This window comes from Strix uralensis, chromosome Z, assembly GCF_047716275.1.
Source record: "Strix uralensis isolate ZFMK-TIS-50842 chromosome Z, bStrUra1, whole genome shotgun sequence".
NCBI lineage: Eukaryota > Metazoa > Chordata > Aves > Strigiformes > Strigidae > Strix > Strix uralensis.
Genome location: NC_134012.1, coordinates 17,779,328 through 17,797,561, shown reverse-complemented (window position 1 = coordinate 17,797,561; position 18,234 = coordinate 17,779,328). Strand labels below are relative to the sequence as shown.

Here is an 18,234-nt window from a genome sequence, read left to right as displayed (position 1 = left end):
GATTTATACCCACTTTCCTTGGGTCCGTCCCCTAGGTCAACCCACATACCTACATATCCCATGGATGGGGAGGGGTAAGGTGCTTCATGGGGTGATGTAATTAGCATGATCTTGTTAATCGTTATTAACATGTGCAGGGGTGTCGACTTTAATATGCATTTTGTGGATAATGAAGCAAAGGTCATTCACCAGACAGATGGCCCTTGAAACTTTACAAGATGCACCAGAGCAGAACCATCCTGTCTGCACAGGGCTCCCTCCTCCAGCCGCATCCTGTGCTATCCAGGCCACCTTATCAGCTCCAAACTCCACACTATCCACCCCGTCACTATAGTTTTGCTACTTGCAAGCGTTTGAGACGTTCCTCTGCTCGGAGGGCCTCTGCTTTCCCCCATCCCTTACCTCTCTCAGGCTGTTTTTTCTTGCAGTTCTGTTTCTCTCAGGCCGCTTTGGGGAGTTACAAGTCATCTCTCACACCTGGTAGCTGAGGGGAGAGCAGTGGACACTGTCTACCTGGACTTCAGCAAGGCCTTTGACACTGTCTCCTGTAAGATCCTTATAGAGAACCTGCTGATGTGTGGGATGGATAAGCAGTGAGTCAGACTGAAAACTGGATGAATGGCCAGGCCCAGAGGGTGGTGATTAGCGGAACAAAGTCTAGTTGGAGGCCAGTGACCAGCAGCATACCCCAGTGATCAGTACTGGCTCCAGTCCTGTTAAACACCTCCAGTAATGATGTGGGTGATGGGACAGCGTATACATACTCTCAGCAAGTTTACAGATGACACAAAACTGGGAGAAGTAGCTGATAAAAGAGCGATGTGCTGCCATCCCAAGGGACCTCAGCAGGCTGGAGAAATGAGCTGATGGGAATTTCATGAAGTTCCACAAGGGAAAGTGCAACACCCTGTAACTGGGGAAGAACAACCCCAGGCACCAGTACATGCTGGGGGTTGTCCAGCTGGAAAGCAGCTGGGCAGAGAAAGAACCTGGGTGTGCTGGTTCGACTTGAACATGACCCAGCAATGTGCCCTTTTTGGAAAGAAGGCTAATGGTATCCTGTTTGCTAGCAGGTTGACAGAGGTGATTCTCCCATCTACTCAGCACTGGTGAGGCCACACCTGGAATACTGTGGCTGGTTTTTGGCTCCCCAATACATGAGAGACATGAACATACTGGAGAGAGTCCAGTAAAGGGCCACGAAGATGCTGAAGGGACTGGAGCATTTCTCCTGTGAGGAAAGGCTGAGAGAGCTGGGGCTGTTCAGTCTGGAGAACAGAAGGCCCAGAGGTGATTTCACCAATGTATGTAAATACCTGAAGGGAGGGTGTGAAGAGATGGAACCAGCTTTCCAGTGGTACTCAGTGACAGGACCAGAGACAATGGGAACACACTGAAACACGGTAGGTTCCATCTGAACACCATGAAACACTTTTTACTGCAAGGGTGACCAACCACTGGCACAGGTTACCCAAGAAGGTGGTGGAGTCTCCGACCCTGCCAGACTCAGACATCCTGTCATTCTGTGTATAAAACTTGAAAAAACACTTGTTGATTTAGCTTATAAAGCTTCTAATTTGGAGACAGGAAAGGCTTAACTAGTTGGCAGCAGCAAGTGCCTGCTCCCAGACAAGCAAATGCCATTTCCTGCCCAACAAAGCAGAGGCAGAAGAAAGGGGGTATCAGAATTTGTTACTATACAGGGAGCAGTTTACTACACAGGGACACAAAGGTGGCTTCATTACCTGTTTCATAATGCAAGCAGCACCTGTTATAGTTGAAACTGTTATGCTCCCCTCACTTCAGCAGCATCCATCTCCTCTTATCTTGCTCCATGGGAAGCCAAAGATTTCCCACGATTCCTACTCTGCCTCCAGATTAAAACATTTAGCCACCTTTTTCCTTAGGATTCACCTGAAGCCTGTGCTTTTCCCCCGCCCCAACATTCAGATCCAAGTTTGTTCAGCCTGTCTCTCACAAATCACCATGATCCAGAAGGTCATAGGGTTTATTCACAGCTATCCAGTGAACACACTGGAGACCGTGTCATCAACAGGGACTACAGATGGAGTAACCCTGCTTAAGAAGGACCCCTGGAACCCATGCAAACTACTAGGCAGAAAGTGAAGAAGAGCTGTACTTGAAGAGCATTTATAACTGACTTCTAGCATCATCTTTCCTATAAATCTCTGCAACATATTTTCTTTCTATCTCAGACTGGTGTTACCAAGATATCCCAAATCAGAGGCAGGCCTTCTCCCCTTCTCATGGTTCAAAATCCTCAGCACCATGCAGGCACCCATGGAGACGGTCTGGTCTCCCAGACCTCATGAGAAGTTGGCTCCTTTATAAAGACATTCACAAAGGATCTTTTCTGCTTGAGATCAAGTCTTCAGCTGGTCTCTCTAAGTCTTACTAGGACTCAGGGGAAGGTTTTATTTTTCTTTACAGATGGCAAGCTGGTAGTGGTATCAGAGCAGGATGTATCTACGGGCTCACATGTTACTTGGGCAAAGTATTATGCTGACAACATTAAAAAAATTCTTTGATCCCCAGTTCTGAAACAGGAGGATGAACTGACCTATGAGACTTTCACTATGTGGCACTTCTCCCTACAAAGCATTCTGTGCTTCTCTATGTATGACAGAATTCACCAGCTCCAAGCAAAATAACTCAAGAATACAGCAAGGCCCATGGATGAACAATGCTTTCCTTAATATTGGTTAAAGCACTAGATGGTGCCTTGTTCAAGTCTTACATACAGGTACATGGTGTAACACCTGGCTGATTCTCCAGAGAGAAAATGTATTCCTAGGTTACATTTAAAAAATTAACATTGACATTAAGAAAAAAAAAAACATATTTCTTAAAAAAAACAATTTCAAGATTATCATTGAACTACAGCTGCAGTCCAGGAAGTTAAGTTTTACCATTGCCCTTTTTTAAGTATTAGGACATTTTGCTTTTTTGTCGAGTACTTAATACAATAAACTCTGAAACACTTAAAAAGGATAATGCATGCCAGATTTTCTTGTATTTTTCAGCTAGAGAATGTATTTCAATCTTTAAACATTCAGGATTCTGACAGTTTTATTTGCTACAACTACTTTTCTTTTAAACAACAATGTAAGATATAGTTTACGTTGCGGATTAGCAGTTCTGTGTGATCTGAAGGCAAAACGAACCACAAGTTAGGTAACATTAAAAATATTTTGTCGATATCTTCTGTATCAAAACTACTAATTTGCAATGCAGCTTGTCAGAGATATTACTGTCAGATGTTTCTGAATCACCAGTGTCTTTTCTGGAAGGAAAAACAATCACTGAAAAAAATTATGAGGTTTAAATTTGAACTAATTTATTAAGTCAAAGAGAAGTTACTACTGTTTGAAAGATTACTGTGGCAGAAAAGCATTCTACAAGAGATGAGGACAGGAAACAGTGCAGTAGATTCAAATCTACATGTATTTGTCTCATCATTAAAGACAAAACCTCGTTTTTTGGTGCATCCTGGAAAAACTATGGTCAGACTTTAGAACAGTGTGCATTAGTCAGGATCTCAAATGGAATCACCATCTGCTCCAAACTGAAGAGCCTGAAAGCTGCTTTTTATCATAGTGTGAGACCTAATCATCACCTTAATTAGGTCCACAGGTAAATGAAATTTAAAAAAAAAAAACAAAACACCTTACATACTTAAAGCTTAAGTATGCCATGCCCTTTTGGTAAAATAGGAAGCTATACTGAGTAAACTGGAAAAAACCCAAAACAACTGCAGCATGTGCAGCATCACTGCACTAGAAACTTGGTCTATGTAAACTGGCTTTTGCATGTATTTAAATATTGATCCTCTGAGAGGCCTGCTTCAGTTAAAGCTGGTGTGAAGACATTATGTACTTATTGGAAGAGGGCCCAGGTAATAATTCCTTTCAGCCTGGAAGTAAAGTAAAACAAAGGAAAAAAACAAAACAAAATAAAACCCCCAAAACCCAATCAACCAAAAAAACAACAAAACAAAAAAACCCCACAAAACCAACCAAACAAACACACACCCAACTGCCACGTTAGGCAGGTTTATAGCAGGAAGTGCTGGGAGACTGGGAAGAATAGTTTCTTTCTGAGGAAGCTGTGTGACACTACGTAATACGTATAACTGGAAAAATTATACTGAAATTTGAACACAGCAAAACCCACTAGACCAGAAAAGTCTCTGCCTTCAAGCTGAGGACAGAGTAGCCTCATCTGCATTCCAGGAAAACGGTGCCTTTGTTTCAGCTGGAAGACAGCTTTCCTATGCCACATAATTCACTCAAATAAAGAGAGCGTTTTACTGTATTCTAGGAAGTCAACAACCACTTGTAAGTGTATCTAGTTCGTAGCTTGTTCAACTTTTAAAAACACTGTAGGAAGAATAGAGACTTCAGGAGACAAAACACTCTCACTGAAGTTGCTTCAGCTACTCTGGTAAAAATAAAAGTATCTGAATTTATCTGATGCCTATATTTAAGCATCAATCTACCTAACTTTAAACCAGGAAGTAAAAATGTCATTCTCTGGAAACCTGAACTGAAAATTGAGCAAATATCACACACTGTGCATTCAGACCTTGTTAAAGCACCAACACCAATAACCTGCAACTAACAGGCACACTTCATAGCTCATTGTAAAATCAAGCTATGGCTTCCAAAGCTTGAGGAGGCCATCTTCACTGTAAGTGGCAATCAGGTTCTGGTGGGGGTGATGAGCAATGCCAATGACATCCTTTTCATGAACCTAGAGAATAAGCAAAAAAGATGCATCAGGTGATAAACAGATTCAAGCCAAATATTCCCTTCAAACAAGAACTAGAGGAAAGCTGGACTGAGGTGTAACATGCTTCAGGCATACAGCAAAAGCAGAATAACATACTCCCCAATATTAAAATTCCAGTTGCAAACAATTTTTGTGACACAGCAGTTACTTTTTCTTGGGTGAGGGAAGGTTCAGTGAAGGTTTACATCCACTGAAATCCACGACATCTAAGTGTTCCCCATTATATTTAGACATGCAAGCTGGTATTCCTCTTCAGTTTAATGCAAGGCAAATTTAAGCCTGACAGCTTTAAATCCAATAGCTTGGTCAGATTCTTCATCAGCCAGAGCCCAGGTCAAGACATGCTCTAGTTCAAATAAGGTTGGTGGGTAAACATTTTTGTAACTTTTGTAATTAAAATGGTTCTAAAAAAAACTAAAGACATTGTACAGCCAAGAGTTCTGGTATGCGTTTGTTACCAATCACGGCTGACAGAGGTAAAAGAAATCTTGGTACAAGACTTCTTATGGATTTCATAAGTAATGAACATTTAGATCATCTTCGTGTTTAGAATTCTGCAAAAGCTCAAAGATAAGAACTTACAGTCAGAGTTCTCTCCAGCTTGCCAGTCACTGTGCTAAAGCAATAGAGCACAAAATCTTCACCAACACAGTAGATCCATTCACCACGAGGTGAAAGTGCAGAGCAGACAAAGTCACCACCTTCTCTCTTACCAGAGCTGAAACTTCTTACAATCTGTAAAGATAACCCCCAAAAAATATTTGGTAGGATTAAACTGCAGCATATCATTACTATGTTCAGGGCAAAAATATTTAGTCAGTACTAGGTCTGTTTAGAACACAGGATGTCTCCATAGCTGCAACTGCTTTCTGCAAGTCAAGCTGTTCTATAAACTGGGTAGAGAATAGTTTGTCATGAAAGCAAACTGGATAAATCAGGTTTAAACCAAGACTAGTTATTAATTAGGTTTTTGGGATTCTTAAAATGACTGAGACTTGAAAGATCACATACTTGTCCTTGCATATTCATAATGACAACTGTATTCGATCTGTTGCAAACAACGAAGTGTTCTGGGTTTTTAGGCAGCAGAATGACACTGTTCACAGTAATGTCTGTCCCAGCAGTGCTGCCAAGAGATTTGAAGGTGTTTGAGCACTCCGTCGTCTTCACATTCCAAACCTAGTATGAAAAATAAATGTAAAACAAATCAGCTTTAAAAAATTAAACAAAAATAAGATTATTCAGAATATAGGATTCAGATATAGGCTCCTGAAGGAAAATATGAATTTCACAAATTGTAGTTTAAAGCAGATTTTTTAAAAAAATAATCACATCTATTTTGAAGTGTGGACACCAAGAACAATTTCACTACAACTGAACCAAAAGTGAATTTCCATTATCCAAATTCAGGCTGGCTCCCTTTCATTAACTGTATTCCCTGAGGGGCGAGTCCAGACTTCCTTTCTGGTTTTAGCTGGTATCTGTGAATATATGTGCAGCCTCTGCACATGCAATTTGCCTTACACAAGACAGACACAAAAATTGCTGAAAAAGCAAAGCCTGGTATCTGTGGGAGAGATGTCCCAGCTTACAGCTGCTTCAGCCTCAACACCAGGGTGTTCTAGCTGTTTAGAAACAGGAAATGGAACTGCCTGTTTAATATTTAAAATAAAATGTTAACCCATCATCTGTGGAATATTTTTGCTGTTTACATACTTGTACAATCAAAATGAGAGATACCACCTTTTTATGCTATTCCATGATTGGGGCAATCTAGCAAAGAGTGCAAGTTTGAAGTAATGCCCCATTTAATATGAGCAAAATCCATCACACTCTCCTGGGCCACATCTATAAACCAGATGTTTTACCCACCCCCCATGCACTGCACTGATGCCCTACTTAATGTAGTTGTTTCTGTATTAATTCACTTATTAGTCAGTAATGCCCTTACACAACAATGATTTACTACTCTTAACTACTACACACTGAGTAGTTCCACTCTTCGCTGAGACTAGAAGACAAACGTATCACTTCTACAGTTTCATTTATGCTAGATTACCTATCTTACATGGCAAGGGACCCCTAAGCACCAAAAAACCAAAGAGGTGTCCAACACAGTAAGCAGGAAAATGCCTTTATTTCAGACAAGGGAATCCCCACATTCTAGGGCAAGAGCTGTCACGGTCAATTCTATTTATAGAATAAAGCAGTAAGAGGCAGGCAAGTATCGCACTTATGTCCTCCTTTCACAAATACAGCAGAAACAGGCTCTGCAGCGGTTTGTAAGCACAGTATGAAACTTCATCAGTTCTTATTTACAGCAAAGGTCACAAGCAGAAAGACTTATTATTGCAGATAACCCCAAGTCCTTCTGCAGTGACTGCAGCAGTTATAACAAACCAGCTATAACATGCAAACAGTCTGAATGTCTTACTTACAAAGCATAAACGCTATCTTACCTTCACTGTGCCATCAGAGGATGCACTGATAATATAGTGTCCATCCTGGGTAAAAGTAGCTTCATTGACGAAGGAAGAATGACCACGGAATTCCTTTAAAGTTTTCCCAGATTTTAAACCATGAATCCTGTCAAACAGAGGTCACAACTGAGTGCACAACTGAGGTAGTCTGAACCGCCCTATGGCTTCACCATATTCTACATCTGAGATACCTTTGATAGGCAACAATAGAAAGTGCTAAAAATCCGAAAGTCGTAAGCCTTTATCACAAGCCCCTTTCATCAAAGACATTATACATTCCTGTTAAAAGCTTAGGGAAATACCAACAACCTTCATTCTCAAGGACCTGTATGCAATATAAACGGTATATATTAGAAGACGGAGCTATGAAAGGGAAAATGAAGCAGCTGACAAAACAAAAATTACATAGTTAAGTTTCGAAGTCTCTAGTCCAACACACTCAACTTTAAGTGAGGTCAGCTTGCTCAGGACCTTGACTAAGGCCTTGTCCAGTCAAGTTAAGAAAGATTCTTCCCTGAAACCAGCCAGAATTTTTATCTTTTGCAAGCTGTTGCCATTGCCTCTTACTGTGCAACTCTGAGAAGTTTGCTCAGTCATCTAAAAGGAAATTATATTGCTAATCTGCATCAGCCTTAAATTGTAGTACCTACTGGCTACAGAAATATGGTTTTCAAGCAGAAGTCTGAAGCCTTGAGAATGAAATTCCTTATTCTGTTTGAAGCCTGCTGTCCTCAATTCAACATCCAACCTTACATAATTTCAAATAAAATGCTTATGCTATAGTTCATATGTATCAGGATTTAAACAGATTAACATTTCTCATTCAGAGGTTTTGTAATGCCTGTTCACTGTGCAGTTGCCTCTAGATGCACACATTTCTTCATTTCATCTAAAGCAGTACCATTGGTACCACTGGGTTTTACAGTACAGGCAAAAGCCTAAAACTATTAAACATATTACATAATCCCGTTCTATTAAACATAAAATATATACAGTCATCACGCACTGGATCAATCTGATTCACAATATAAGTCCCACATCCTGCAACTCAATTTTGAAAGAGACAGATGAGGAATTTGGAAACCTTGACAGACCAGACAGATTGAGAGAAACCTCATGATATTGAGAACAAATTGTTGCAGAACCACCTCTGGCATGAGAATCAACTGGGGGGCTGACTGCCTGGAGAGAAGGTCTGCAGCAAGGGACCTGGCCAACCTTGCAGAAAACAAACTGAAAGCCAGCAGCATGCTGTGGCACTGGGGAAACACAGCCACACCCCACATGCACTAGGAGAGCACAGTCTGCAGACCAAGGTTCACCCCCACTTGACAGAGGTGTAGCCACCTCTGGAGGAACATGTCCAGTTTTGGGCCCCCACTAAGGGGCCACCAAGATGGCCAGAGCACTGGATCACATGATGCATGAGGAGAAGCTGAGAGGGCTGGGTGTGTTCAGCCCAGAGAAGTGAAGTTCAGGAGCATCCAATTGCTGTCTTCCTTGCAGACAAAAGTTAAACAAATTATTAAATCAGAATAATCCCAAAGGACAGTAACAGTGAACTAGACATGATCTAAGCTGCTTTCATCGGTAGCAAAGTGCCTGCACGGCAACAGAAGAGCTTTGTTGCAAACCAAATCTATCCAGCAGAGAGCAAATTCCACTCAGTAACAAGACACAAAATAGGTGCAGGATCAGAACTGCTACACTACAGAAATGTTAAGCAACACCTTCCAGATGCTAAGAGCTGCAGGAACAAGGGTTGGATGAGGTTGTTTCCCATCTGGTAACTTACGTTAGAACAGAGTTTGTGTATTTTTGTGATTATTTGCTAGTATTAAAAGTTACAGTTGACTTTAATTCTTGCTTTTATTCACCCTGCAATGATTCTTTAAATAAAAAAATTTTAAAAAAGGGTATCTAAATCCTTATTAAACACCTGAAAAATTGTAACTATTTGGTTAATATCACTAACAAATTTTTACAGAATACATGGAGTCAGATTCTTCTCAGAGGTGCACTGCTAAAGGACAAGAGGCAAAGGGCACAAGTGACAAAGGAAAAAATACAAACCAAAACAAAACGTCTTTAGGTCCAAACAGGATTTTCTCTGAGAGGGTTGTACAGCCCTAGGACAGATGCCAAGAAGACCAGTAGGGTCTCCACCCATGGACATTTTGAGAACTCAGCTGGACAAGGCCTTGAGCAAGTTGTCCTAACTGAAAGGTTGGTTGTGCTTTGAGAAGCATATTGGACTAGAGACCTCTAGAGGTACCTTCTAAATTAAACTATTTTATAATTTATGCCTAGTCTGCCTCACACAGATTGCACAGACATTTGAACCTTCTTCGAACACAGATGCAAGCCTAATCACCTTCATACCTGTCACACAACAATCCACTGCTTTATCATGTCATTGCTTAACAAATCACCTGCACACCAGGTATGCTGCAGTAACTGTATGCATGTAAGTTAGCATGTGGAAAGCGTCGGATAATGCCAAGTTTGTTCAGTTTAGCCCAGCCACATTAAGAGGGATGTACTTCCTTGGATTTTCTGCAGATAGACCTTATATCCAACTGCTGTAACTGCACTGACAATCAACTTGCTAAACTAGTGTAGTGTAGTTAAACTGGATTGCGCATCAAAGTGACTCCAAAGTTTGTAGAAAGACTCAACTCCCATTCCTGGGTTCCCAAGAACTCAGCTTGTGGGCCTTTTACATCATGAAGTTTCACTGCCCGAAAAGAATGTCACAGACATTGGGAAATTGAACTACATAGACAGGTTAAAAAAAACCCACAGCTCATATCCCAAGATAGTGCTGGTGCTACAGAAGCAAGGGATGGTTTGCATGAGAGATGGAAAGAATTCCTATGCCCAAAACCAGAACTGCAGAGACAGCCTGGAAAAATAATTATCTTCTGAGAGTTAAGAGAAAAATGATCTTGTCTCTATGGCTCTTTTTCATCCCTGGTAAAAGTTTTTTTCTCTTGCCAGCATAAATACACAAACCACATGGCCACACAGTTTTTCTCTAACAGAGATTCCAAAACAGCAGTACATGTCAGAGAATCACAGAATAACTTAGGCTGGAAGAGATCACAGAAGACCTCTGTTCTACTGCTCTCCTCAAAGCAACTTCAACTTTCAAGTCACTCATGATCTTTTTCAGTTTAGCTTTGAAACTCTTCAAGGGTTGAGATTCCCACCCAGCCTGACCTAACTCTCTCAGCATTGTCCAAGCACTGCTTCTTTCTCAAGGGGGGGGAAAAACAAAACAAAACAAACAAAAAAAAGGGAAGTTTTTCACTACCTGCAGGTTGTCCCATGTAGGAACTGTGCACTTGAGAAGAGTCTGGCATTGTCTTACTTATGACTACCTCTAGATAAGGCAACTAGGTCTCTTCTCTTTCTCTAGGTCAGTCAGGCCCAGCTCTCTCAGCCTTCCCTTATACATCATGTACATCTGAAGAGATGGATCAAAAAACAGCACCCTGAAGCATGGGAAAGGCTGTACTGCCATTTCCAGATACAAACTGCAACTCCTGCTCCTGAAGCTCTCAGGGTCTATCAGCCTGTCTGTCTTCCAGGATTGGATCACTAGTATCCCATGTCAGACTGCTGGAAAGAACAGATGCCCAGAAAACATTTCATTTGAGTCCTCCTTCTCTTGTTCCCACTCTAAAGGGAGTTCTCTGGATCCAAGAGAGATAGAGGGGTGAATCTGGAGGCTGGGATTACAGAGATGGATTCAGGGTGTGAGCTGGGACAACAATCCTTTTATGATAAGGGCTGGCAATGCCTGATTTAGGGAGCAGCAACATGATGCAAGTGATTGTCCCCAAATGTGTAGGGTTGCACTTTATCTCCTCTAACCCACATACAGCTCACAGGGACACAGAGACCCTTATTCAAGCCCACAGGAGAGTCATGACTATTGCTGAGATTCCCAATCACTTAAGGACTTTTGGAAATTTTACTCTATTTAGCAACTATCAGAAGGAAGCAGAGAAGATGCACGAAAATACTTCAGGCTACTCTCAGAGGATTTCTTTAGATCACAGAAAAAAGAAGAGTCCATGACACTGCTTCACGAGGAAAATAAACTGGATGGAACCAACTACTGTTACATCACCTCTTAAAGCTAGTGAGTATAATTTTGGGGCCAGTCCTGTTTAACATCTTTATTGATCTAGATGAGGGGATCGAGTGCACCGTCAGTAAGTTTGCAGACGACACCAAGTTGGGTGGGAGTGTTGATCTGCTCGAGGGTAGGGAGGCTCTGCAGAGAGACCTGGACAGGCTGGAGCGATGGGCTGAGGCCAACTGTAGGAGTTTCAATAAAGCCAAATGCCGGGTGCTGCACTTGGGCCACAAGAACCTCCAGCAGCGCTACAGGCCTGGGGAGGAGTGGCTGGAGAGCTGCCAGTCAGAGAGGGACCTGGGGGTGTTGATTGACAGCCGGCTGAACAGCAGCCAGCAGTGTGCCCAGGTGGCCAAGAAGGCCAATGGCATCCTGGCTTGCTTCAGAAATAGTGTGGTCAGCAGGGACAGGGAAGTGATCTTACCCCTGTACTCGGCACTGATGAGGCCACACCTTGATGTCTGTGTTCAGTTTTGGGCCCCTCACTACAAAAAGGACATTGAATTACTCGAGCGTGTCCAGAGAAGGGCAACGAAGCTGGTGAAGGGTCTGGAGCACATGTCGTACGAGGAGCGGCTGAGGGAACTGGGGTTGTTTAGTCTGGAGAAGAGGAGGCTGAGGGGAGACCTCATCGCCCTCTACAACTACCTGAAAGGAGGTTGCAGAGAGCTGGGGATGAGTCTCTTTAACCAAGTAACAAGCGATAGGACAAGAGGGAACGGCCTCAAGTTGTGCCAGAGAAGGTTTAGACTGGATATTAGGAAGCATTTCTTTACAGAACGGGTTGTTAGGCATTGGAATGGGCTGCCCAGGGAGGTGGTGGAGTCCCCATCCCTGGAGGTGTTTAAGAGTTGGGCTGACACAGCGCTGAGGGATATGGTGTAGTTGAGAATGGTCCATGTTAGGTTAATGGCTGGACTAGATGATCTTCAAGGTCTTTTCCAATCGAGATGATTCTGTGATTACGCTGTTTCAAAAAATGTCATCATCCTGTTACCCTCAGGATCTTTTTTACCCTAAGCTTATTATAAAAAATGTTATTTTTGAAGGTTGACACAACTGTTTCTTAAGCTTGGAGTCTCCCAGAAAGAAAACACACAATGTCAATATAAATGACAATACATCAGAAGTAGTACTTGGCCCCTAGCCCTGGAATAATGCAAGTTAAGCAAAGTGAAAGGTGAAACTTTCAAACTATTCCTTTCCAACCCTTCACAATCATTCTGTCCTATTAGTATTAAAACTCAGTGCAAACGGATCAAATCCCAGGTCAAATGAATCTATATTCAAAAGTTTAAGTAGTTAAACTTAAGTAGTTAATGTGAAAATTTTGTTTTCTTTCCTCCTTGCACTGTAGCTCACACATTCTCAGTTTACTTACCTGATTGTCTGATCAAAAGAAGCACTAAGAATTTGGCTGCTGTCTTTAGAGAAACTGAGGCATGTAACACCTTTACTGTGTGCTCGTTCAAACCTTCTCAGACACTGTCCACTCTGGATTTTCCACACCTGGAAAGGAAACAGCACATGAAATAAGAGAAGGTTACTTTGTTACGAGATCACAGAACCTTAAATATCAGAGCAAATACGTATCCGTTTCTGAGCCATGCTAAACTTCATTACTTTTCATATGGAATTGCAACATTACTGCTATTGCAAGTGAAACTTTCTAGTCACCACCTCTACCAACGTACTATACAAAAAGATTTGTACCTTGATCTTTCCATCTTGTGCTCCGGTTGCTAGCATTTCTGTATCTCTACTGAAGCACATGCACAGCACTGCATCATCCATCATCATAAAATTATCTTGTGCCTGGTACTTCAGATCCTAAATGAAAGCAGAAGATTCACCAGGCAAAATAGTGAATTCATTGAAACATATTTTAAGGCAAAGCGCAAAAGTACTAGCAGTTTTAGCTTCAGTTATATTTTATAACCTATCATCAAGCAGACCTCACAGCCTTATAATAACAGGGAAATGCTACTGTCACCATTTTAGAGGCAACAATGATCCAGAATGGTAAAAAAAAATGTTATTGCAGATGGAAGTCTATGACAAACCAGACAACTAAACCCATGTAAAGATTCCAGACCAATATTTGAATCGCCCAAGCAGACACCCTTTTCTGATTGACAGTCCCTGAGAAACAAAAACAAAGTTTAATCTCAAAGAATAAATAAAACAAGGTGCTCTGGCCAATGAATGATCCGTGTGAAATAAGGCGCAATTTACCTTCCTAATCTTTCCAGTAGTGAAGTTCCATACTTCAATGAAACCATCAACAGAGCCAGTAACCAGATACTGCCCATCCGGGGAAAACCGAGCACACTCTACGTGCGACTTCTGCCCAAACTGTTTTACAGGAAAATATGGATTAAGCATAATTATAAAATTTTTTTAAAAGGCGATTTAAAAGCAGCAATTCATTAAAACATACCTGTAGTCTCATTTTGGTGGCAAAAATACAGTAATTTCTAGAGGTGTGCATTCACAAATTTAAAGGTAATGTACAAAAACCCCTGTCAATACCTACATACTAGCACTTCAAAACCAACCAAACAAAAAACCCCATCCTTTTGATCTCGTAATATCTGTGAAACATACATCAAACACTGCATGCCTACAGCAGTTGGGTTGGTTGTCTTCATCTTTTTTTGTTTTGTAGTGAATTGCATATGTTAACACCTTTCCAGAACCCAATATATATCCCTAGCTGACTTCAGAAATCTCTGAAGTAGTGCAAGTTGCTTCACTTGGAATGGTGTTTCTCCAGTGAAATTTTCACAGAGACTGTTGGGGAAACTGCCTATTCCACAGCGTGAGTGCTGCAGGACAACTGTGTCAAATCCATATGATAAAATCCTTAAAAAGTCGACTTGGTACATAGTATTTCATGATCAAAACTTAAGTGGTTCACAAAAGCTAATATGACGCACAGAAGTTTAAGACACAAGTATTTCGTTGCACAAATAAAGAAGGGGACTAAGCAAACCACTTCTGAAAACTGAATGATTCTGAACTGTTAAGTTAAAGAAACAATTAATACATTTATCATATTCACAAATACTGTGAGCACCTTATCTTGTTAAGGGACCTCATTTCAGACACTCACGAAAAGTCTCCCAATGAGATAAAGCATGGAGAAGAAGGATTTAAAAAAAAAAAAAAAAAAGGGAGAGGGAGAAAGGGAAATTATTTACAAAAAAGGGAAGAGAATTCAGAAGGTTTACTCTTATCTCCTAACATAAAGCACAGGAAGGAACCAACAGCAGTATCACACACAAAAGGAAACACAACATCACCTTAATATGTCTGCTCAGCTGTGTGGGAAACTTTTCTTCTTCTACATCTTTCACAGCTGCTTTGCCTCGGAACAAGTCAATTGTCATACCAGGAGGAAGCAGTCCCTGATGCTGCTGCCATTTCAGTGCCTTTTGAGGAGTTGAAAAGCATACTGTTAGTTATCAGTTAATATATATCTTCCTCATCAAAGCTTGCCTCTAATTAACACAATACAGCAATAGTTTTCTGTACCCTTACAAATTGTACACCCGTACAGCTTGCGAAAAATGCACTGCAAACAATTACTTCCCAGTCCAGTGGTATTTCTCACTGTCCTATTCTGCTTGATTGGAAAATTAAGTGGTCATGGTGTTCAAATTAAATTGATGTTCTTTTTCTTCCCCTAATGAGTCTCTCTTTTGCCTGTGAGCATAATTGGTGAATCATCCGTCCCTGTCCTTATCTCAATTCCTTATCTCTAGTCTTTTGTTGTGTTTTCTCCTCCCCATCCCTGAGCAAGGGCCTGCGTGGGGCTCAGTTGCTCTCTGGGCTCAAACCATAACAAAGTGCAAAAACAGAAACAGTGTGTTAGTATGTACTTTGAAAATAATCTTCCCTATGTGCTGAGTATTTATTCTACAGAATAAATCTACCATTGGAGTAGGGTTAACGGTTGGACTAGATGATCTTCAAGGTCCTTTCCAACCTAGATGATTCTGTGACTCTTCCTACAACCACTAAATTCTTGCCACACAAAGGAAATACCATTTGTAACTATACCACATGTAAGTGTGCAGTATTTAAGCTTTACTTTTATAGAGTTGGAGAATCAACTACATCATAGTCAGTTTTATGCAGCAAAGATCTACAGAAACTGACACAGTTGAAATATTTTTCAAGAATTACCTGTCCCAACAACGCCATAAGACGAGATGGAGGAACCACGCTGACTTCTCCAGCTAAAGCTTGTGCAATGGCCGCTCTCCGCTTCTCTTTGCTACTTCCATCTGGGTATGCCTAGAGAGGTTATGTTTATGAAGTGATTCTTCTAAACTCTTTTTCATAAAAACATTAATTGCTCTGCATTGAAGTCCCTTCCAGACTAATTTTCTATTAAGCCTTCAAAACAGCCCTTCTTTTTAACACCAACTCTTAAAACATTTGGGATATACTTTCACCAAAAATGTCAGACTGACATAGTCAGAAATAATGCCCTATTGTTACTGTTATTATACAATGCCAATTTTATTTGCAAAATGTACATTTTCTTCTGCATATATAAGACAGAAAAGGCACAGATGTCATTCTGTGGCAGGATACAGGTATAAATCCCCAAACTGTCACCTGCAGTATACTTTAAAACCACTGCTCTGCTGCCTCATGATCAAGTGTTACACATAATTTCCCAAACACTTAATATAATGTATAAAATGATTAAACTGGGAAGCTGCAAGTTCTCACTCCCGGAACAGAAAAGAAAAGATGTCATAAGCCATTAGGAACTTGGACCTGGGCTAAGGGTCATGCAAGACAGCATCGTGAGGTCTCTAAGAAGAGTGTAACATACCTCACGAGGATCAAAGTAAGACCTGGCCAGAAGGTTTTCGAGGTGGATGTACCGCTCTGGCTGAGTTTGTTTTAGCATGATCATGGGATCTGTTTGTCTCAGGAGAGACCTGGCAGCACCTAGTTCCCGGAGCTCAATCAACTCCAGCACAACCTGCATCAAGAGACAAACATCTGCATCAGCAAAACCTAAGTGGAAGACACCAGAGAGGGGCTTCCTTCCACCCAGAGCAGAAGAGGCCATACACAGCCCGTGCTCACTGACCTGCTCGTAGAGATCAATGAGGGTCTTGTCGGGCAGCTTCAGCGACTGTATGGCTTGCAACACTGTGTCCCAGTGCCCGCTGTTGATGTCAGCCACAAAGCTCTCAATACTGTCCACAGTGTTGAGGGACACAGTAGTTTCCTCTTGAAGGGTGGCGAGGGCTCGGTGGAGGCTGTTCTCCTTCAGGTACTGCATGATCAGCCGGATCACGCTGCCGGGAAACCGCGCGCAGTCACGGCACCGGCCTCACGGGCTACCCTTCCCCGCGGTCCTCCCAGCCGCCGCAGCCCCCTCCCGCCCGGGTGCCCATCCGTGGCGGAGCGGGCGCCGCAGCCGTGACCACCCTCACGTCCCCCGATCACCCACGGGACAGCCTCCCCTCGGCCACGCCGCCCCACAACGGCTCCCGCGTCGGCCCGGCTCCACCGTCCTCTCCCGGCACTGGGGCCGACACCAGGACCGAGACCGGAACCGGAACCGGGAGCGGGACCGGGACCGAGACCGGGACCCCTCCCCGCCACCGGGACCGAGACCGAGACCGAGACCGAGACCGGGCCCGGGCCCGAGATCGAGACCCCTCCCCGCCACCGGGACCCCCTCCCCACCACCGGGATCGGGACCGGCACCCCCTCCCCGCCACCGGGATCGGGACCGGCACCCCTACCCGCCGCCACCTCACGTACTCGGAGGACTCGATTTCAATCGACATCTTGAACCCCCGCCACCGCTCACGAAATGCCCCCCGCCACCTCCACCACGACTTCCGGTCGGACGCTCCGCTGCTTCCGGGCCGCGCCGCGCCGCGCGGGACCGCCCCCCCCGCTCGGTACGTACTGGGGGCGGAGCCGGCGGCGGGCATGCGCACCGGGACAGCCGCACGCCAGGGCGGCGGGGCGGGCGGAGCGCCCCCTGGCGGGGACAGCCCGTCACAGCGGGGGCTGCTGGGGCCTGCGGAGGGGGAGGGGACGCCGGGTCGGCCCGAGGGCGCCCGGTGCCGCCGGGCCCGAGCTGGGCCTAGCCGGTGCGCCCGGGGTGGCGGGGCCTGGGGCCCGCGGGCCTGCGTTCGGCAGCGCCGGGAGACCCAGCAGCCTCCTTGTCCTTGTTGTTACTCATCAGGTGGGTAAATTGGAATGATGATTGGGCTTAAGGCCTGTGATGTAGCACAAGCCAAACGCAGGTTTCACGGAAGCAGGATGAGCCCAGTACAGCGCTGACGTGGTCAGGAAGGCTAAGAGAGAACACGTGAGGAAAAAAGTATCAAAAATGTTGGGACCAATAATCTCTCAGGAGTGGCTATGAGTTCTGGGAACGAAAGGGTTTCTTTTTTCCTGTCCCTCAAAATTGCAGCACTTAACCACTTCAGTGAGCCCAGCAAGTGTTACATCAAGGCAAGAGCACTAATGTTAGTTAACCTGCATAGTTATGCTGCAAGTTGTTTTTTCAGTGTTGTCTTAGAAGTAATGTCTGTGCCTTCAGCATAAGCCTTGAGTGTTTTACAGTTTGAATATAGAAGCCAGGTTTTCTGTCTGGTTTTCCAGAGACCTGCAGTCCACTCACTCCCTTCACTCACCAGGATTTCAGAAGATTCCCTGCAGTGACACAGACATGTTGGACTGCAGATCAGGCCTATCATGGATGTGGAACAGTTCCTTGGCTGCCTGCTTCTTTGCATGTGCAGG

The 18,234-nt window shown here is 43.4% G+C and overlaps 1 protein-coding gene across 1 annotated transcript; it reads right to left on the bottom strand.

The window, feature by feature from the left end:
- Positions 1-2,694: 2,694 nt before the first annotated feature.
- SMU1 (SMU1 DNA replication regulator and spliceosomal factor) lies at positions 2,695-17,348 on the bottom strand. The gene is made up of 12 exons (XM_074855717.1): positions 17,239-17,348; positions 16,556-16,766; positions 16,292-16,444; positions 15,631-15,741; positions 14,745-14,873; positions 13,675-13,794; positions 13,153-13,269; positions 12,821-12,948; positions 7,272-7,398; positions 5,824-5,991; positions 5,395-5,547; positions 2,695-4,773 (listed from the first exon to the last, which is right to left on the bottom strand). The coding sequence occupies exons 1-12, from the start codon at positions 17,262-17,264 to the stop codon at positions 4,675-4,677; spliced, it is 1,542 nt and encodes a 513-aa protein (XP_074711818.1). The 5' UTR covers positions 17,265-17,348; the 3' UTR covers positions 2,695-4,674.
- Between the last annotated feature and the right edge of the window lie 886 nt (positions 17,349-18,234).